The following is a 23,274-nucleotide window of genomic DNA, read 5'->3' on the forward strand; positions in this document are numbered from 1 at the left end:
GTGGTTGGTCTGCATTTTGTGGCCTGAAAAAAATGTTTAAAAAAGTCTCAGACATGTTAATATTTCGTTTAAAAATGGCTTTTGAGAATATTTTGACAATCTTTTATTAAACATTGCTAAGTGTTAATGTATAAAATATACATTTGATTATAGTTATTGGTAACTTTTTGACAAAGACAAGAAGTCTGCTTTATATATGTTGATGTGTTGACCACTTCATAAGACCAGTATGCCTACTTTTATATTTTGGTGTTCTAGCCCTTTGCCAAAGTCAGTAGGTCTGCCTTTCTTAAAATGACACACTTTATAGTGTTACATCACATAGTCAGTCTTGCACGCCTGCGAGTGGTTGGGCACCTGCGGGGGGCAGGGGGGGGGGGGGGGGTGGTATGTGCAGAGCCTGGCCAGAGTCAAGGTGCTGCGTCCACCCCCACAACCTGCACGGCCAAAGGCTGTGCACGGTGGGGCTAAGGCTCCCAACCTCCATGCTGTACATGACAAAAGGGCATGCGCTCCCAGAGGTTGGACACCCCTGGGGGATTGGGCACAGGGCATGGCCGCAGGTCAGGGCCCTCGCCCAACCTCATGCAGTGCACAGTGAAGGACATCTTCCTTTATTTTGTATTTGTAGAGCGCGTTCTGGCCGCAGCATCGAAGCGCTGGGCAGCAACAAGTAAAAAGTGAAGAAAACACCAAGCGAGGAAATGGGAAGCTACTAAAAAATAGCAAGAATTAATGTGGAAAGGGGCAAGTTTTCAGCTGCTTCCTGAAAGATGTAAAGTTATGTTCCTTCCTAATGGACAAGGGGAGAGTGTTTCAGCATTTAGCTGCTGCTACTATAAAAGCTTTGTCACTGCACCTAGCCTTGCGACTATGAGGGACAGAGATCAGATGTAGTCCTGCTGACCTAAGCTGCCGACCTGACACATACCATTGTAAAGAGGAACAGAGGTGTTCAGTCCCTACAGAGCAAAGAGCCTTATGCGCTAGACAATAAGCCTTGAAAGTAAATTGCTTCTCGACAGGTAGCCAGTGCAACTGCTTTAGACTGCCGCTAGTCGAAGCTGAGCAGGGGAGATCTAATATCAGTCAGGCAGCAGAATTCTGAACCAGTTGCAATTTATCGAGCAAGCCTTTATCCATGTTTTACATCAGCCTGGTACAGTAATCTAGTTTGGAGATCACCAAGGCAAGAGAGACAGAGATTCTAAGTTCCTGTACTAAGGGCACATTTTCTTCAAGGTTTTTAGACTCGAATAGCAGGCTTTGGTGGTGGAATTCACTTGGAACTTGAAGGACAAAGAATTATCAAACATAATACCCAGATTTCTGGTAGAGGCTATGGGAACAGGCAGGTCACCGCGAGATTGCGGCCACCAATGTGAGCTCCACAATTCCCTGCTAGAGCCAAAAAAGAATCTCCGTTTTATGCCATTCATTTTTAGCCAGTTATATTAAAAAAAAATAGACATTCACTGGAAAAAAACAAAGTTTAAGATGACATTATAGTTAGGAACTGTAATAATGTCTTACTTTATATTAAAAAAACATAGAAATTCATTTGAAAAAAGTTAAAGTGATATCATAGTTAGGAATTGTAATAATATCTTACTTTATATTTTTTTAAAAACCTTAGAAATTCAGGCCCACATTATGACTTTAGTGGTCTTTTCAACAGACCAACGAAGTCGCGGGTGCCAGAAGACCGCCAGTGTTGGTGGTCCGAAGACTGCCATATTATGACTTCATTTGGATTTCTGCGCGTTGACGACAGGAATCCGACACCGTCGGCCTGGCCGACGGCAGAAGAGAGGCATTTTCCACCGGCAGTACCGCCATACCAACATGACTCTGCCTGCCATATTACAATACGTAATACGGCACAGTGGTTTCCTGAGCGGTGGTGCTGGCGGTAAAAAAACTCTGAGACCATTCCCTCCCAGATGACCACCTCACTGAGACCGGGTAGGTGGACCGTCCGAAGGGGGCGAAATGGGGGGATAGGAGGATGTTGTGTGGTGTGTGCATGTTTGTGGAGGGTGTGTGTGTGTCTGAAATGGAAGCAGAGGTGACGGGGTGTCGGGTGCGAGTGAGTTGGTGTGTGTATTGGGATGCATGCGAGTAGAGGTGTTTGTATGGGTTTGTGCGAGAAATCAGGGGTGTGTCAGAGAGTGTGTTGAGTGGAGGTACGTGTCTGCAAGTGTGTGGATGGGTTGGGGGTTGTTTGCAGGTGTGTGGACATGTGGGGGTGCATGTGCCGGTGACAGGAATGGGGATTCCTGTTGCCGGATGCGTTACCGCCAGGGATTTCGTGGTGGGGTGACCGCCTCGGAAAGCCTGCGGGTTTGCAGAGTCGTAATACTGCTGGCGGTGTTATGGCTGCCGCCAGGCCGGAGGTACTCACCTCCGGCCCAGCAATCTGACTGCCCTGGCGGTACTGGTGGCGTTGTGGTGGTTTGGCTTTGGCCAAACCACCAGACTCGTGATACAACAGTCTTTACCGCCAGGTCCGCAGTGCTAAGAGCGCCACACTCTTAATGAGGGCCTCACTGTAAAAACAAAGGTTAAAGGGATGTTATAGTTAGGTGAAAATGTCAGTTAAAGCATACTATTTTAAGCAAGCAAAACCACTGAAATTCACCAGTTATAGTTATCGCAACTGGTGCCCTTAGGTAACTATAACTTGCGCCTCGACATGCACAGTATTGTCATCAATGTTGGCATTTCAGATGTAATGATTGTAGGAGGCTGGCTCAGTTTATGGTGTACACCTATGGTGTGGCACCCTATACTGAGTCCAGGCAACCCTTGGTGATAGTGAATAGTTGTCCAGATAGCAGAAGCTCTCTAGGGGTAGCTGAGGCGAGCAGCTAAAGCTTATCTAGGAGGAATGTAAAGCACTTGCTATATCACAATAGTCAAACAATAACTTAGTCACAAGAAAGAACCACACAACTGTTGCAAAAATAAAAGATGCTTTATTACAGCAATACTAATAAACTGACATTGGTATATCTCCCTTTGGAGATACAACATACAATTATACACATAGAATAACGAGCAAAAATAGCATAGAAGTATACAGGGCCCTAGGGGAGGGCCAAACGATATACTAAAAAGATGGAAAGTGAAAGTGGGACTCCAACCAAGAGTGTGGTGGTAAGCCAGGGGCTGGGGCAGTTAGGAACACCAGAGGGAAGTACCGTTGGTGACCCCAGCAACCAGGAGTAAGTCAGTTACCCACCCAGTTGTCCCATAGGCTAACACAGAGTGTAGTGGTTGGGGTGTATGGAATTCAGGATCTTTCCCTGTGGATCCCGAGAAAACCAGCAGGCAAGAGGATGGATGGAGAGTGCCCCTACCCCAGGATACCTAGAAGACAGGAGTACCTACTCCAAGGGACTCGGATGTAGAGGGGAGAAGGGACTCTCTCTGAAGACTGTGGATGCCTCAGGCTGTCCAGCTGCTGTCACGACCCATGGACCAGGCTGGTAGAACCCAGGGAAGGTTTCCAGACGTGGAGGACCTGCAAAGGAAGGAGCCAGAGTCCAGCACCCAAAGGAGGTGCCCAGGTGGTGCAAGTGAAAATGTCCATCCTCCTGAAGGTGAAGTTCCTGCAGGTCGGTGGTAGAAGAAGTTCAGCTGCAGGGTCCAGGAGCTGCTGAAGATCCCGGAAGTCGCCCACAAGCTGTACCTTGACGGAGCATTAGTGACCAACCAGGTCAACAAAAAGCATTGGTAAATGCAAACAGGAGCAGAAGAAGAGTTTGCAAAGTTTTGGGGGCCAGCAAGGTCCAGGAGACTACCCAGTATGGGAAGTCAGAATTGGCCCTCAGCACACAGGAAGGGCAGCAGAAGCAGATGGAGCCCCTACGAGTGACCCACAGGCGCTGGACACAGGGAGTCACAAGGAGGCATGACCAGCCCAGCAAAACAAGTCCCACATCACAGGAGTTGCAGGACAGGAACTGATCTTTGGTTTGCTGTGTGCTGTGGCCAGTGCTTCATGGAGCCTGAAGATCTCCTGGAGAAAGAGTCAACAAGCCTTGGCAAGTGCAACAGTCGTGGTGCACAGGTGGGCCAGTCCCGGTCCAGTGGCAGGAGCAAGGGCCTGCAGTCTCCCAACTTGGATAGAAGACACAGGGCCCAGAGGAGGCTACAGACTAACCACATTTAAAGCAGGACCTTCAGAAATCCAGGGATAGCAGACGCCACCAACCGGTTGACGATGCCTTGAGGTGCCTGCGGTTGCAGGGGAGTGACTCCTTCACTCCAAGGGAGATTCCTTCGTGGTTCCTGGTGCAAACAAATCCCTTGTGGCCCTGGAGGATGCACAGCCTTGGATGTTGCAGAATTCTTGCAGGATCTGGAGAAACAATGCTGCAATGGGAGCCTTCCCACCGGAAGCAGAATTGTTTGGTTCCAGTCAAAGATCAGCAGCGGTTCCAGAGGCCAGGAGCAGAAGATGTCTTGCAGAGAGCTTAAATAACTCTAAAAGAGGGTTGGTAACTCTCTGAAGTGACCCACCTATCAGAGGGGGTCAGGGACATCTCCTTCCTGGCCTAATTAGCCAGATCCTCCCAGGGGCCTCTGCATTTCTTATTTTTAAGATGGCACATTCAAGTGGCCACCTGGCAGAGCTTTGGGCACCTCCCTAGTGGAGAGGCTGGATAGGGGGGTGGTCACTCTCCTGTCCTTTGAGTAGTTTCACACCAGAGCGGGAACCAGGGGTTCCTGAACTGGTGCAAACCAGATTATGCAAGGAGAGCACCAAATGTGCCCTTCTAAGCAGTCTGGTGGCGCTCAGAGGCCTCCCAATCCCAGCCCTTAAACACTTAATACACAGGGAGTCACACATCTCCCTTGCAGGAATTCCCTTTTTCTGCTCCTCCAGCCTGAGCCTGGCTCATAATCAGGAGGGCAGAATGGTGTCTGGGATCAGCAGCAGCGCAGGCTGGCAGCTGGACCTTGTAAGGCTGCACAAGCAGAACTGGGGAGTCCCCTAGGGAACCCCCGGGGTACATGGTATCATGCAACTACCACTGGAATCTGTGTAGTTGCATGATTCCAACATGTTTGATACCAAGCATCCCTAGGTTCAGAGTAGCCATTATGTAGTTGAACCACTCCTGTTGACCAGTGTCCACTTTATACATGAAGATGGCTTCCCTGCACTTACAGAGCCCAGGGATTGGCCTGGGGTCTGTAGGGATACCCTGCCCATGCAGGGGTACCCTCACACTTAGAGACAGGCACCCTGCCTTTGGGCTGAAGGTCCTTCCAGAGGGGTGACTTATAATGTCTAAGTGCAGTGGTCAGATTTGGAAGTGAAAGGGTGCGCGCACCCTTTCACGCAGGCTGCAGCGGCGTGCCTGCATTCACAGTTTGTATGGGCTCCCCTGGGTGGCATAAAACATGCTGCAGCCCATGGGGGACCCCTGGTGTACCAATGCCCAGGGTACCTAGGTACCATATACTAGGGACTTATATGGGTGCACCAGTATGCCAATTGCAGGTCTGAAAGGTACCAAACAACTACATTTAGGGGCGAGAACACTGTCACTGGGGTCCAGGTTAGCAGGATCCCAGTGAACTACAGTTCAAGCACACTAACATCAGGAAAAAGTGGGGATAACTATGCCAGAAAGATGGCACATTCCTACAGTGAGGCTATCAATGATTTTATGGAACATATCATGAGTAATGTAATATGTGAGGTAATTAGCAGTACATGGGGTGGTGCAAATTATAGTTACTTTAGGGCACATGTTAGGGTTACTTGAGATAACTGGAACTGGTGAATATATATATATATATATATATATATATATATATATATATATATATATATATATATATACACGCACACACACATATATATCACTGAAAAAACAAAGATTACAGGGACTTTATAGTTAGGCTTACATTTTAAACGTACAAAACCATACAAATTTACCTTTTTATAGAGTTATCTCAAGTAACTGTAACTCGTGCTCTAAGATAACTATAACCCTCGCCATTCACAGTTTTTTCGTGAAAAAGTTTGCTGCAAATTTTACATTGATATAATCAATGATGTTATCAAAGATGTCATGAGTGCCGTAATTTATGAAGTAATTAGCAGTGCATGACGAGGGCGCAAGTTATAGTTACTTGAGATAACTGAAGCTGAGTCCCAAGATGGCTGCCAACACTTCCTGGTTAAAGTGTTGGCAGCCAATCAGAGCTCTATATTTCCCTGCACAAGCTTGTTATTATTTGCGAAGTGTTCGCGACCTCAGATATACAAATTTAGATTTCATTTAATTTCTCTTAAACTACTGAACAGATTTACATCAAATAACCGAAAGCATAATCTGCGTACCGACAGCTAGCTTTTTTGCCAAATTCCGACTGTAGTCGTGTTCAAAAGTCCTATGGGAATTAACATGGGAAACACAACTTTTTTTGAACCCACCCCCCTTTTCTCGGCCCTCGGTCCAAGGATCACCTGAAACTTCCCAGGTGCAACAAGAATCACCAGAACACTTTTTTTTTTTTTCAAATTGTGTGAAGATCCGTCAGGCGACACAAAAGATATAGGCATGTCAAAAAATGCTTTTTCAATGGAAACATGGTCCTAACCATAACTACCTACTTTTGACCACCTGTGTGTGTGTGTGTATATGTGTGTATGACGTTATAGTTAGGTATGGTATTAATCTTACTTTTCATTAAAAAAAACGCTAGAAATTCACTATAAATACCAAAGGTTATAGCTACGCTTATAATAATATATAAAAACTACGGTGTTAACAAAAAACACTGAAATTCACAAATCATAGCTTACTGAGCTAACTATAACTTGTGGCCCCTCCATACTCTGCTTATGACTTAGTGTATTACATCTCTCACATCATGTTAACTGACATCATTTCTTTCACAGCTGCTTGATGGACCTATGCAAAATTCACCACTAAAAAGCCAAAGTGGATGAACTTCTTTTAGATTTTGTGCAGATTCTTCAAACCACACCAAAGTTATTTGCAAAAGAAAAAAATGCCTTTTCAATACAAAGTCTGACCTAACCATAAGTAAATAGGCCCCTTTGCTGTCTTATTAAAAATGTATATATATGGATACTTTAGTAAGGTACCCATTTTCCAACAGTTTCCCTGGAAAGAGTAGCTGCGATATTGGGTGGAAATTGTGTCAAAAGGAAGACCTTTTTTAAAAATGGTTTATTATAGCAGTCCTGCTGACCGGAAATATGCCTTGATTTAGCAATTGGTTAAACAGATCAACTGTTGAAGATGAGTAAATGTCTTTATTGATTCATGATACGTGCTTGACAGCTGTCTGCGTGAGAGCCTGGTGGTCTGGTGCTATAAATGAGACCTAAAGCTTCTACAATGGAGAGCACCTTAAAGTGGGTCAGTTTTTGGGTTTGATCCTAATCTAGGCAGTGGCAAAATGGGATGGCTGCCTAGGGACTTCCTTCTTAAGCTCCAGTCGGATCTTGTCTGTCTTATCTCTGAAAGACTGAGTTTGTTGCTCAGAGCCGAGTATGCTTGACATTGTAATCTCCATATATATATATATATATATATATATATATATATATATATATATATATTGTCAAAATGCTGACAGTTCTGAAAAGTTATTTTAAAGAGTTTGATGCTGTATTGAGGCAGTTGGAACAATATTTCTATTTCTGAGAAGGATTTGCTATTTATTTGCCACAATGTTTGTGGTGTATAGTTGTTTGGCTTCCTCACAGTAATTCAGCAGCCATTTTCTTTCTGTTCTCCTAGCTTTATGTTTCTATGAGTAACTCCTGGGTGAACCATATCAGTTGGAGTAATTGAATGAGTATAATGATTCACATGTAGTGTTTCCAGTAGGGAAGTGGCACTTTGTTTAAAGAGAGTTAATAGGTTGTCCTTGTATTTAAGGTTTTCAGCACACACAGTGGTAATTGGGATCGCAACTTAACTTATCCCCTTGATGGTCAAAGGTGTCCAATTTCTGTCCATGATTGTGACTGTTTTGACTTACTCTCACAGATCATTGGGGTTGTGATAGTAAACAGAACACTCAGGTGATCAGACCCGGGTAAGGTTATGCAGTGGTCATCCACACATTGTAGGTCCTGAGAGGCAAAGGTGGTAGCCAGGAAGTGGCCTTTGCAGTAAGTGGGTTTATTATTTATTAGCGTTAAGTTAAAGACCTTGGGTTCTTTCAAAAATCTATAGTCATTATTCAGAGTTGCCTGCGCCTTCTATCATGGATCATTGGCGATTGAAGGAGGTAGGAAAAAAGAAGAATGGACAGGAGGGTATTTGTAAATGATGGCAACTCCATCTCCAGGTTTGTTGATCCTTTCACAGGTTCGAATGGTGATTTCTGGCAAGTAGGAGTTCATCCTGTATTCAGTCTGAGTTTCTCTGTAACTTTGTTTCTATTAGCGAGCAAACGTTCAGATTTAAAGAAGAGTGAGATCTGTGATCTGGAGGTGCTGATTTCACATTACATACTGAAGATAGGCTTAGGATTGGGTGTTGGTCCCTGTGTGATAACGTTTTTGTACAATGGCACATTAAGATATAAGTTTTCTGCTTTTAAAAACAAGTTTAGTAGCCACTGAGAGACTATAAAAGGATGAGAATAAGAGGGCAATTATTTGGGGCTATGGAAAACTCTGTGGTTATACTTACCCTTCAGCAGTTTAATCCTAGTGACTTGGTGTGTGCCTGGGGGGCTTTCAGGTGGGGATGGGTGGAATCGGTCTTACCTTAAGGGTACGACTAAATAGTCACTGGTAGTTTCACACTTTTGGGTTAGAACATTGCACAATGAGCCTGAGAGACTACATCCAATATTGTCCTGAGGTTGTTTTAGCATTTATATGGGCACATTATTTAGCTCTGGGCCTTAGACCTGTGCCCTCTCACCTAGTTACATTTCGCTTTTATTCCTTTTATTATTTAGCAAAGCTTCATTTTAATGGAGAAGTTTTTATTCTTTTATCAGCTGTCGTTCCATCTAATCTGTTATTTATTTCTTTACACAACAGTTTCATCCTGTGCTCAACTCAAGGCTGAACGCGTTATTTTCTGGGTATTGCTGGTTCAAAGGGAACATTGTCTACCCTGCACAGAAAATGTGTTGTCACGTCAGAGCACTTCTTAGAACAACAGTCATGTTATTATAAAACATCACAGTGCCTACAACATCTTACAGGGGGCATTCCAGCCAGCTTTCCATCTCATGCTGTACATCAGTGGTTCCCAACCTGTGGTCCAGGGATCCCTGGGGATCTGTGACTGCTTAGAAAATGAAATAATATTAACAGATTAGGTCCCAACCTTTCAGTAATGACTCACTGGGGGTAAGGGGGTAGGGGAGGGAGGGCTCCAGATTCCTGTAATTCAGTTGGGGTCCCTGGGTTCCAGTGCTGATAAAGTGGGGTTCCTCAGAAGTTATAAGGTTGGGTACCTCTGCTGTACATCATTGCAGTTGTAGCTGAAGCCTCTTCATCTATGTGGGAGGACTCCCAGCAGACTAACACACCTCTTTACCTCTGAACACAAGTATGAGGGTTGGGCTTCCTTCTTGGGACCAGAAGGGCGGATTAGGTCTATCACTGGTATCTGCTCTCAGGTAGAAACTTAGTAGTGTAGGTAGGGATGTTAGACCCACTATTGTGACAATATGGTGGGACTCTTCTTGTGTATCACTTTCCTGGTCACTGCTGCAATAACGCTGTGTTTCATTATCCTCATAATCACAATTCATGCCTTTTTACTTAGAATGCAGTTGCTTCTGTTTTGTCTTTGCATCTATAAGACTTATGTAACTGAGAGAAAGGGGGTACGATTTGTTATGTGTTAGGCTGCCACACATCACTTCTACCTCTAGTACAGGTAAGGTGTTGTTAGATAGCCAGAAAGGGTTAGGCTGAAAGCTGTCACATGATGTGGGATCAGACTCGCTCCCCCACGCTCATTAGTGCTGCAGCCCAAAACCCAGCAGTCTTGTTACCATAGCGAGAGTCTACGACAATATTTCTGCCATAATGAATGCAGAAGAAGTTCTGCATGGCTCAGGAAAACAGGATATCACCTGACCAACCATTCAGCGTGCAGCTTTCTTAGTGATGATTGGTCGGTGCAATCAACATACATTAAAATCCCCCAAATCAATGTGTGTGTACACAACCATCCTGTACCCCTGGCAATATTAGAGTTCTGGAGACCATGCGTTCAGTTGAGCAGCATAAATTGACAGTCAAAAGTTTAAGGAAAGTTTTGTCATCTTGCAGAAATTCATCCAGGTGGTTGCCACTCTTCTACAAACAACAGGTAGTCTGGCCACTGGGCTAAATTTGTAGCCTGATGCAAGGAACCTTACACTGATCCTTTCAAAGCTAAACTATCTGATGTTGTTTGTTTTATCTTTGGCGCTTTCGGCCTTGCTGTGTGCAATGTTAAAGGTTACCTTTTACACCCTTTGGCCTTTCTCCATTTACTTGATCAACCCTTTTTGTTCAAATCAACCATTTTGATGCAGTTTTGAAAGATCTTTATATGTTTCCTCCAGCACCTTTTGTTAAGCAGCAGTACAACCTTAATTTCGTTCTTGGTATTTGCCTACCTTATTGCAGTCACTTCTGTACGATCTGTTAGTGTGGCCACCACACACCATGTTCTACGTGATGGATTGGTGCTTCGAGCTCCGGATTTCTTTCTCCTAAAGGTGGCGTCGCCTTTCTATGTGCGTAGTCTAATCTAAAGCTTTTAATCTCCTCCTCTGTGGAGGAATGCCTTTCATTCTCTGGTGTTTCCCATATTTATTGTTCAGTCATATTTCATACAACTCTGTAGGACAATACCTACGTTTTTTAAGTTCATCTTTAGTTTATTTTCTGTTTTTGTTAATCGTATCTTATAGTGCATGAGCGAATAGTAATTTTGTTTAAAATGCATGCACAGTGGACAACCGAGAAAGGAGGCAATTAACGTAGACATTCCTGGCAACAACAAAAATTGTTAGTTGTAAATCTTAATTGTTAATTCTATTTGGCACTGTTTCATAAAATTGGATGTAAGATGAGGAAGCCAATCGAGGCAGATGTACTTGTGCCTGTGATCGTTTGCAGGGACAGTGAGCCAAATTTGCAAATGTTTGCCACAGCAACTGCATTTTATAAAGGACCATGATTTATGCTGCCGCCAGGTTTTGCGCAGTTCATCACTGGCCCCTTCTGAGGTATTATTGTCTGGGCATCTTGACACTGGCTTAGGAGTTGTAAAAGTCTGGCCTATTGAATGTTCAATATCAAAGCTGTTAGCCGCATTGATTTGTCTTTCTTGACCTTTCTGAGAATGTTTGTTTCTCGTTTTTGACAATCTCAGGACTTCAAGCACATCCTCTTCCTATGGCAGGCAAGGTTCCCAGAGCCAAACATCCAGAGGAGTCATGTTTGAAGATGATGATGAGGTAAACTATGGATTTTATTTGTAAACTGCAATCAATATATTATTGCACCATAACCAAAAAATACTTTAACTAATAACCTAAAACCTACATGAGGCAAATCGGAGGAATGCTTTCTAAGCTGAAACTAAGGCACCGCTCATGATTTTGAACCTGGGCAGCTGTCAGTGTGTTGCATCCTGTTTGGCTGCTGGCCAGTGAATGTTGCACTGAGAGAGTGGCCTCCATGTAAAACTACCGAATAGAAATTCAGTGCAGGGATTGCCCCATTTCTGCAGTATGAGAGCTACTATGGGTCTGGTTATGGGAGAACTGCATGGTATGGCACCTGTACACAATGGTACCGCCAAGGGATTTCCCCTTCTTCCACACAGTCATACTGTAATGCTGCTCATACGTAAAGGAGAATGAGATATTGGGGGTGTTTGTTGAGATATGGTCTGATGGGGCACCAATGTAGAAACTCTCCTGGTGCCCTCCCATAGATGACCTCCTGTGATCAGAGGCCACACTACAGGCCGCACCCTTTACCCCTCTTTTTCTTTATTGTTGTTGGTGCTGCCTCCTGTTTCTTGTCCCCAGTGTAAATGAACTGCTTTTTGAGGTGAGAGTCCCGGAAACAGCGAGTTCACAGTAGTAATCTTTGCTCAGGGATGGGCAGGCTCCGGGATTAGCTTGGAAGTGGGATTGAGCTCTTGGCTTTGCTTTTATGTCCCTTGATCTGGCCCAGGTCCTGGGAGTGCACTCTTCATCGCCTTAAGTCTCAAAATATTGCATCCTGACGGACCAAGCTATATATTCTTTGTTGCATTCCTTGTGAATTTCTTAGAACAGAAAAGATATCACGGCCAATTTATTTACTAAGGAGGCAGTCCATAACTATTTGGCAGTATTCCAGTCCAAGATTTCTTGGCGCTGACACAGAAAATAAGCAAGACCCTCAAGCACAGGGAACAAACGGGTACCTTTAATGGAAGGAAACAAGTGAGAGATGAACTGCAAGGAAAAATGCAAATTATTGGATAGAGGAGAGGCTAATGTGGAGGAAACCTGGCAACACGGGCAACCGTGAGCAGTGACTGGAAGTCAAATCACAGTGTACAAGTGAAGGGTGTTAGGCAGTAGAGCGTGAGGCTTTTTCCGGGATGATGATTGATGTCCCTTACAGAGGGCCATAAGCTGTGCTTATGACTACCACTGGCAACCAGTACAGGAAGGCCAATAGGAGGGATGTGGAATCAACTTTTAGCACTCTCCAGATAAGAATAGCTGCAGCAAACTAAACAGTCTGGTGTCCCGCAAGAAGATGCAATAGGAGTGCCAAAATGTGCTCTGTTCCTCTAGTTGCAACTCGCACTGTTGGTGGTCAACAGTGTCTTACGCCTCCCAATAGCCAGGCAAAGGGCAATGTGGCTGTGGTGTCTGAAAATGTAAAAGCATGCAGAATCCACTACTTTCAAGTGGGAAATGAAGGGCCGCTTGCTTTAAATCACATGGTCTTCATCTGATTAACTGAGACTTGCCCAGTGCCAATATTGGGGGTCAAAAGGCCATTTTCCTTCAAAAGTTGACTCCGCCAAAAGGTCGAAGTTCAAACACTGTTACTTCTGTCATGAACAGATGTTCATTTCAGACCCTTTTGAGATCTATTTGTGGTGATGGGGCCTGAGCACGATTCATACTGATGTGACCGATTTGACTCATGCACTCAAATGCCACAAAGGAGCAGGAGACAGAGCTCTATTTGTGCGGGGCTGCAGCACAGCTTTCTCAAAGTCATCAGAGGAAGCACAAGAAGCATCGCAGACAAGGTGATGCCACACCCAAACATCGATCTTGCTTGTGGATAGGCCCCTGCAGATCTCCCCACCTTGAGCAACTGAGTTTTCCTCTGCGCCAAAATTTGTAGTTTTTTTATCCCAGCCTTGGAGCCAGCTTAAGCCACAGCAAAGATGTTCGCACCTACTCTGGTGCCGATTCTCCCTACTGTGTACCCAGAGTTTCCAGCACTATTCCAGGACACATCCATGTCATGTTGGCGTGTTTCGTAGTTCTCAAACTCCCTTAGATGTGGCTTTGGTACCTTATACCCTGAGGGTCCTACCAGAAGACTCCTCCCTCGTGCTAGTCAACCCAAGAAGTCCTCCTCATGGCACTCCACCAACTCCATCTGGAATCCTACCGACGCCCAACCCTCTGTCTCTAGCCCCTCCACTGGCACTGTCCACTCCACCAGTTCTGGCCGCAGAGTACATACCAAATGCAAGGACATTCTTATGCGCTCAAGGACACAAGCACAGAAATTGGCAGAGAAAGCCCATCATAGAGAAGATTCCCAGTTCAAGCCCTTGCCTAGGGATCAATATTTACAGCACATGGATAAGATTTTTGGAATGGACTCAAACCATATACAGATACCAGTCATCATCAATAATAATGATGGCTATAGTATTGAGGAAGCCAGCTTTCTGCCCCCAGTAGCACAGACGAAGCAGACTACTTGTCCTTCTAAAACGTAAGTGGCCTAGATACATTTCTTGAGGTAGAGTACGAGTGCCCTTCAGAGCTACCATCTGCAGAAGTAGCTTTTTACCTCAGTCCCTAAAAAAAGACAGATTGGTTCTAGAATTGCCTTTTCCTATGGCAGAAAACACTGCCTGACAGAACTCCTCCAACCTGCTTCTTCATTGGCACAGCCCTCGCCGCATTCAACAAAGCTTTGATGGAGCTTATTAAAGCTGCATAGGCCAAACCATCTTACGGCCCAGCTGTGAACTGACAGATTGCTGTCACTATTGCCTGTTCGCAGGGCATCCAGGCTTACTGTCAGCCTGCTCATCGCCGAAAAGCATTGTGATTCAGGTGTTCTCCTGTGCAAAGCAGAATCCAGCGTCCTCCTACAATTCATCTCCTGACTGGGAGTCTAAGAAAATAGACACCATGGGTAAGAAAGATCAGCAGTTTGGTCCACAGTATGTCTGCTAAGTACACTAACTTGATGTGTGTAATGGCACCTTAGTAACAACATTACTGAAGTGGTCCCAGATGCAAATGCAAACGAAGCAGATCCTTACATCAGGCAGTTTAACGTGAACGAAGTGCTAACATCCAGGGGTTCATCAGATGCCATACTGATTCTGCTGAACGGGCTTCTCAGGGGATGGACTTGCTTTTGATGGGTCCCACGGCTTCGGTGTAAAGACATACTTGGCCCTCAAGCTTTTTAAACAAGGATGAACCACAGCACATACTCTATGGATGGCTTCTTTTGTCTGACAGTTTCATAGGCAATATTGTATATACTGGGGCTATGCAAAGAATATGCTTTTTTGCTAACATCAACATTCATAGCCAGTCCAATAACCCACACAGTTTCTGCAAGGTCGATCTAGGAGCCCACGGGCACATCAGTCCTCTTCCTTATTCTCCATTTTTTAAACTCTGAGAGTACTATTCAGTTTCTGAAGGATTTTGAATCAAGCATTAAAAGTTTCAAACTATTAATGCATAAGTGGGCAGTGTTCAATGGCTGAGTTCAAGAGCCCCTTTTAATCCTCTACAGTTGAAACTATTCAGTGGCCCATACTGCAGTCACTCATGTCTGACAGTGGGTGTTGCATTATAGTGAATGCACCAGCAAATAGGGTTTGCAAGATGTTTTGTTACCTTTGCATAGAGGGAAAGTATGTAATTTGGGTTTCACCTCAAGAACTCTCCCTGCTGCAGAAAAACAGAATAAGAGTAAAACAGGTTTGAGTCTGCTTGCATATATTCGAACTGGGAATGAAGAGCTTAGAGTGACAGCTTGGTTGGCACATTTTTCTCCTAAATTGCTGGCCTATGAGATTGATGTTGAGTATATCCCCACTTTGTAGATAGAGCCCCAGAGCAGGCAAAAGAGGTAAAAAGAGATAGAGTGCTTGGAGGTAGCGGTGAATGTTAAATTTGTTAGTGATATTATTGAATGCTACCTGACATCAGTGTCAGATTTACTGGAATGGCTATCAATCAGTCTTCAATCAGTCAAGATTTGTAAAGGTTGACTAATCACCTAACATAGTATCCATGCGCATGCAGGTCTTGGAGGCCTATTCGAACAGCCAAGTCTTGAGGGCCCTTCAGAATTCTTGAAGTACAGTGAAGGTCCAGAGTTACGTGGTGAGGCTTAAAAAAAAACTTTGGAAAAAGCAAGTATAAAGCAGTAAAAACAACGAAAAAGCAAAGAGAAGGCACGTAAAAAACATTGGAGAAAGCAAGTAGAAAGCAGTGAAAACGAGGAAAAGGCAAGGAGAAGGCACACAAAAAAAACGGGAGAAAAAGTGAGGAGAAAGCAGTGAGAACGAGTGAATAGTAAGGAAAAGGCACTCAAAAAACAGGAGAAAAGACACGGAGCACTGGGCTTGGGACCTGCTCGATAGAGTCGTGCTGCGGCCTCCATTAAGTTGGTCCTGGAAGGAGATAGGGGTGCTGGGAGGAAAAGGGCAGGGCTTGCGGGAAATAACTGGCAGCTTACGGGAGCGTCAGTGAGGGAAAAATCAAGGAGAAAGCAGTGAAAGTGAGAGAAAAGTAGAAGAAGGTACACCAAAAACAGGGAAAAAGCAAGGAGAAAAGAGTGAAAACAAGGGAAAAGCAAGGTGGAGGCACACAAAAAAACAGGGGGAAAGCAAGGAAAAAGCATTGAAAGCAAGGGAAAAGCAAGGAGAAGGCACACAAAAAATGGAAATAGCAAGAAAGCAGTGAGAACGATGGAAAAGCAAGAAGACATACAAAAAGTATGGGAGAAAAGCAAGGAGAAGGCACTAAAAAAAACTGGGAAAAAGCAAGAAGATAGGAGCAGGAGCAATGCAGCAGCACAGGGAGATGCATACTTGAACAAGATGCTCAGCCTTACTGCAATAGTTTAGAATAATTATCTTCTTGCTTTATGAATGATTGTGGATATGGTTTATGACATACATTTGGTATCAAGCTTACTAAAGGGGGTTTAGTCCTGAATATCGTAGTCCTTCGAAAGGCAGTGACATCTTAAAAAGCGCCAGATATTGTGTTATCGGTAGCCCAAGTGACGGGCATCTGTATATGCATACAGAGCCTGTGCAGCTGCTTAGTTGTCTGATCTGCCATGGGAGAAATTGACTGTTCCTCTTTTGGGTCCTTATCACGTTTGTCCGAGACATTACACATTCAGAGTTATTTTGGTGGATTAATATAGTCCCCAGGTTACAGTGAGAATTGTTTGAGTCTTCCATTAATGCAGTTATAATTTCTTTTTGAGACACTTATGCAAAAGAAAGATTTCTACCAGAGATTTTGCTGGAAAACCATGTACCGTTTGTGTTTAAGGAGACAAAGGCATCTTCTGTAGTGTTTTAAATGGACAGACATTTCTAGTGGGAGCAGTACTTGTACTCAAATGGTTTTATTTCTCAAAATAGTTTTGTGCTGTACTATCCATGGCAGGATAGGGAGGGTAAACAGAGTGGTTAAAGAGTGTTTGTAGTGAAGGGTGATGGTGAAAACACTACTGTTTTTTTATGCACAGTGCTTACGAGATATAGGACTACACTTCACACTACAATAGTGTGAACACATTTCTGGTAGACAAGAAACTACTCTTTGTGTCTGGCCTTCTAAATGTAAACTGTTGGCTAACAATGTTGAAGCTACGTGCTCTCTGACTGCATCGGACTGGCCCATCAGCAGCCACAGTACAGCCCACTATGCCACCAACATGTTTGTAAGGCCTCATAAATTGTCTACAGTGAAAGTACTTTGTTATGTGGTGCTGATTATAGCCTTCATAAGTTGCAATCACCATGCAAGCTACAGTTTTATGTCCAGATTGTCCAGATTGCACCTCAAGTGGTGGGTTAATTAAAGTTGTGTGCAGAGAGGTTGATCAACAATGAGACTTTGTTGTATATGAAGTGTTTAGAGCATGCCAAGCAATGCAGGTAATAGCCAATTAAGGGTTGTGCTGGTATGGGGCCCTAAACCACAGACTACTGAAAATAGTTCATCTAAAGTGTATTATATGCTTCTTATTATGCACACAGGGATTAGCCACTGAATACATAAGAAACAAAAGTGATCCTGTATCAGCCAATTCTCTTAGAAGGTTTGGGCACCATTCTTTGCAACTATACCTATATCTATAAAACAGAGCTTGAGGTCTAGGGTCAAGACATTCCCGCCAAAATAATGTGACTCTTGCGTAGAAATGCCAAAGTCAGTCTCAGAGCACCCAGTCATCATCCTTCAGACGGTACTCCTTTTTGAGTGCATAGTGGAAGACAGTGTTGAAGGCGAAGGCCACTAGTGATTAGAACTTAACAGCTATAAGGACAGAAAACAGACTGCCAAACTCACCGGCAAAGCCTGGAACGCCTTCCACCTACGCACCCTCGCAGACCTACTTTAGCAGGGGACTGAAAACCTGGCTTTTTGAATAAACACCTGGAGCAAGCGCCTGGATACCCACTCAAGTTACAAGCCGCGCTATAACACTTGATTGATTGATTAATTGACCCAGACTCAGATATCTCAAGAATGGTACCATGATCATGCCAGTACATCAGGCCTACCCTTCATCAGGGCCTCTGCTTTGGTTCAAGTGAAATTAATATTGGTGGAATATGAAATTATAAATGAGGAGCCCAGTTCTCTTAAGCTCCGACCTGAGGATCACTGCCCAAAAGTGTGGAGTGCTGCCAAAGCTGAAAACTTTTACAACTGACCAGCCCAGCCCGAAGTACAATTTTGTTTAGAGTAGATCTTTCATCAGGCCTCAACTCAGGGAGAATAAAGTGGCGATCTGTTGTCTCCTCACTGTGAATGAGAGAGAAGAGCTCGACTACCTCCAGGGCAAACCATATGGCCTTATGTCTTGCCCAATGCACTCTTCCTTACCAGTAGCCTAATGCTTCTCTGTTCATGATGATGGCAAAGTTGATTGTGTCAACCCACTTGACCATGAAGGTCTCATCCAGTTTCACCCCAGTCTGCTATACCCACCCATAGTGCTTTAAGAGCCAGAGATGCCATATCTCCAATGCCTGAGGACTGTTGTGGTTGTAGGGCAGTGTCTTCACACTTCCACACTCAACATTCCACAGCATGCCTTCTAAAAACATACATTAACATTGATGCTGTTGCCCAGCATTTTCCGGAAGTCATGAGACACATAATTGTGACTGAAAGCACTTATCAGTTGCATCACAAAATATATATTGGTTGAAGGCTGCATAATCTCTTGTCTCATGAATATAAACGAGTCAAGTTGCATTTTCGACACTGTCTTTTATGTCACCCAGGAGGTTACATTGGCACATTATGAATGACTGAGAATACAGGTTTTGAATCCAGTGAGTTACAGCACAGCCTCATCCCCGCAGCTAATTCAAATAATTCAACAGACATTGGGCCTGATTACAAATTTGGAGGAGGTGTTAATCCGTCCCAAATGTGACGGATATACCACAAGCCGTATTACGAGTTCCATAGGATATAATGGACTCATAATACAGCTGGTGGTATATCCGTCACATTTGGGACTGATTAACACCTTCCTCCAAAGTTATAATCAGGCCCATAGTCCCTGTCCCTTTAAAAAAAAATGTTGAATGCTGAGAAGACAACTCCTACCAAGATCACCCAACATAATTCTGAAAGGAGAAGCTGTCCCACAAAGACTGCATGAGACAAAGCATGGCCCCTGATCTGCCCTCTTCTAACTCGAGGATTGTGTAAAATTATCCTGGTGATGCTGGCGTAGTGTGTGAAGAGTACCATGGAAATTCATACAATCTGGCATAGCTTTATATATGCAAAGCAATACTATGCTTGAATAAAACACGGGCCACATTTATATATTTGAACGAGAGGCACTCTACCATAAAAAAAACGTAATCCATAGTATTTCATACATAATCCAATGAAAGGTATTGGGTGGGGGCAAATGGCACAGGTGGATGGTGGACTTTAGTTCTCGAAAATATATGTACATACAACAAACATCGGATGAAGGGTCAACACTGTGACATAATTGTGAGTTAAAGTGTGTGCAGTGATCTCCCCTCCCACCCAGGATTTTGTTAAATCGATCTATAGGCCTCACAGATGCAAGTAGCTCATTATAAATACCTTACATCGTAAAATAATTGTGGAAGATTATGTATACAAGCAATACATCATGTGATGATATTGCACTTCAAAATGTGAATTATTTCCTAAGGCTAGTCTCTCAAACCACATGAGAAACTTGGAAACGTTTAGTGACCTGTGACTTATTCTCTTGCAGGAAGAATTTGACCCGTTCAAGAGCTCTGTTGCTCCTTCAAGAAGAAATAGAAGATGAAGCATCACATTGTGACTTGGACTTTCATTTCAGTGGAGTGTTTTTGGGCTGGAGAAGTTCCAAAGACATATGTATGCACATAGTTGTAAATAATATTATCTCTTTCAAATTTTGTTTATTGTCAGACAGTAAACATATTACATTTTCTACGTTTCACATAGTTTACAGTAGTTTTTTATAATAGTTTAACAAATCCGTTCTCGCCAAAGGCTTCCAACTCATTCAGTTCATCGTATTTTACACCTATGTGCTTATGATACGTTACTGGTATACAGGTGGGTGTTGCACATTGACAGTATTTGTCTCTTTTCAGTAGTGTGAACTAAAAATGACCTCTGGTCATGTTTTTAATCTTAAATTATACCAAGTTTAATCTAGGTGTCTTACTTCCTTATATTGAACTTTCTGGTTAAAAGGAACAAATAGACAATCTCAAAAAATTTAAACAGAATAAGCAGTCTTTGTTTATGGCATGATATTTGTACGCTAGCTCCTGCGTTAAATTAATCTTACTGAATCTTGAATTAGGTCTTTGATATATGCTCACTTGGTCGGGGATAGATTATGCACACACCTTCTGGCTATCTTGCCACATTGTTCTTCATCTCTTAAGAAAGAAACAGAAAGAATAATCTTATTAAGCGCCACAAGAACACATTGCAATAGAAAAATAATGTACTTCAAATGATTAAAAATGTGCATTTTGCATATAGCATGTAAATGTGGATTTTACAATGTCTGAAATAGTCTGGATTCTGTCTTTGGAAAAAAATGGCTTCCAAAGTAAGTGTCCTTCAATAATCTGAGAGTTCCTTTACAATAGTCAGAAGGTCTCCTTTTTTTAATTTTTTTTACTTGACCTATTTGACTGTGGTTTAACCGTGTCTAGCAAACATGATGTTACACTGAGAACTGTGGAACATTATTAGGATTGACTACTCAGCACTCCAGGGATAATATACTAAAGCAAACACTTTGGAACAGTGACCTTTGAAAAAATAGTGGGTCTGACAGCTGTCATGAAAAGTGAGCCTAATGGGCACTAGTTGGATGATCCTGGACTTCAGAGAATATGTGAGAAAATGTGTTTTTGGGCTAGAACTCCTAATAATCTAGTATTTGTCCTTCAAATGTATGAAATTGAAAATGCATAAGTAGTTCATTCTTTTCTTTGATATTCGACACCTATACATTTGTTTCAAAAGTTGTGATTTCCCTTTTTGTTGCATTTCTCCTTACATAAGCAATTATACCTTGGTTTAACCTTTTCTCTTGACCAAAAGGTCATCTTTCCCCAGCTTAGAATCTTGATGACTGACTGACTAAAACCACACTAATCAATTATAGCATCTGAAAAGATACAGCCTAATGTTGTATAACAATATTGAAATATATTATCATTTAAAATATAATTCTAGTACATAGCGTGTAAAAATGTATAGCGGATAAAATATTTTAATAGGTTTCAGATAAAAGAAATCTTACAGGTGTTTAATTTCTACTCTTGATAAACGGAGAGGACATACCCAACCAAATCTTACTGTTTAGTTGGAGTATCGCGTGCCTCCTTATCAGGCTTATTTATATTAAAACTGCGGCAAAGACATAATTACCCTTAAAAACGTTTGTATTGTTGATCACTGATGCCATCTTTGATTGGATTTTTTGCTGCATGGGTGATCCATGGTTTCACCTTTAATGTATTTTAATAAGTGTCATCCACCTTCCGCTCCACTCCATTTCATCAGCCTAATCTAAAGGATTATAGGGTGTGCTCAAAATGATAAACAGTTACTTTTTTGCCCTCAGCAGCAATAAGTTTCATCTTAAAAATATTTATGTGCCCAGCATTAGTGCCTAAGCTTTTTCAAAGGTAAACATATTTTTATTCACGGAAGTATATATGTGTTTTTATTTGAAAAAAAAAGCACTGTGAAGTCAAGTGTCTTTAAAGAATAGTGATAAAAATTTTATAGTTTTCCTTAAAAATGTAGTAGAGTGAATAGCATTTTAAAAACTATTTCTTAGATATTCCCATGATTTAGTGGGAGGAAATAGCTGTCTGCTGAAAGCGTTGTATGCCTTCAGAGAATATGCAAGTGAAGTTACCCCTGCTTCTGTCTGTGTGGTGGAGGCTATTTCATTGGCAGAAACCCCACCACTGAAGTATTCTAAAATGGTGGACTTACTACTTCTACCATCATTTTTGTGGATTATAGATCCCACCCAGTTCTAAATCAGCCCTTTCACATTGATCCACCACAGGTTTTCTGAAGTACTTCTCAGGTGTGAGAATTTTGATACTGGTGTAGTTGTACGTCTTGATATTCTGCACTGTTAGCACATACAGTTGGTTATAGTTTGATGTTGCTTAATGGTAATATGTTGCTTTCCATTGAAACATTTTTGAAGTTACTCCACATAGGAAGAACAGTGCATTTAGGAGTCACTGAATATTTGCACATTCTAATAAACTCCACACAATGCTGTAAAATCAATATTGGATTTTATGATTTATTGTGTATAAAGTTAATCTACAAAATTACACAGGCAGTAATAAATGGAAAGTTAACCACTCACCCTTTTGATAAAATAAAACTTTCTGATCACCACATAGAGGCTGTTAATTAGCTTTACGGAACCATACACATTGTTAGTATTTGTTTTTTATATATTCTTTGCATGCATCTATATGCCTGTTTCTTACTTTGAGATACATTTTTAATATAGTTTGTGAATGATTTGATTACTTTGAGAGTGTAGTCTTTAATACTGCAGGCCTGAACAATTAACTGGATTTAATTAATCTGAGTAATAATAAGAATAAGGGCATTTGGCATCTAGCTAGATTGGATTGTCTCTTGGGTTTTCTGAACACTTGAGGGTAGGCCTAATGCATCCAAAATACAAAAACACATTTACATTTACGAGATTGCTGCATGAGATTGTCACCTTCTCGTGTCGAAGCTGAAAAGAAAACTCTTTTTAATGAAATTTCATAGTTTGTATTTTGCACAGTGATATAATGAACACCAACACCAAAGCAATTTATCCCTTTACCCACTATTTGTTATCCATGGAGATAACGTTTCATTTTCAAGTGATGGTTTCTGTGCTGTCCATCGAATGTGCTTCCTAGTTTGAAATTATTGTTTAGGCGCACTACTAGTAAAAATAAATTGAGCTTTATTGTGAGTCTTTATTTTTTTGTTTGATTAAATATATTCTGTACACACTGCCTATAATAACATCTATCTGAAGTCTTATTCGAAGCTTTCATAGAACTTAATTCCAGAATATTGGAACATTGTCACTTATGAGCTCTACACATTTGTGTGTTTGTGCGTCTAGGCATGCAAGTGTGTGTGCTTGTGTCTTTTTTGGCCTTACCTCAAGTAAAGTGGAGGAGATGTACTTGATGGATTTATTAGGAGGTA

The 23,274-nt window shown here is 42.5% G+C and overlaps 1 protein-coding gene across 4 annotated transcripts in view; it reads left to right on the forward strand.

The window, feature by feature from the left end:
- MRE11 (MRE11 homolog, double strand break repair nuclease) overlaps window positions 1–23,032 on the forward strand; it is a 346,093-nt gene extending 323,061 nt beyond the window's left edge. For all 4 annotated transcript variants that reach the window (XM_069202423.1, XM_069202427.1, XM_069202425.1 and 1 more), the window contains 2 exons: window positions 11,400–11,484; window positions 19,781–23,032. In XM_069202423.1, coding sequence (XP_069058524.1) covers window positions 11,400–11,484; window positions 19,781–19,837 — 142 coding nt within the window. In that variant the 3' untranslated portion in view covers window positions 19,838–23,032. The remainder of the gene's footprint in view (window positions 1–11,399; window positions 11,485–19,780) is intronic.
- Window positions 23,033–23,274: the final 242 nt, after the last annotated feature.

The sequence above is a fragment of the Pleurodeles waltl genome, chromosome 8 (genome assembly GCF_031143425.1).
Source record: "Pleurodeles waltl isolate 20211129_DDA chromosome 8, aPleWal1.hap1.20221129, whole genome shotgun sequence".
Lineage (NCBI taxonomy): Eukaryota > Metazoa > Chordata > Amphibia > Caudata > Salamandridae > Pleurodeles > Pleurodeles waltl.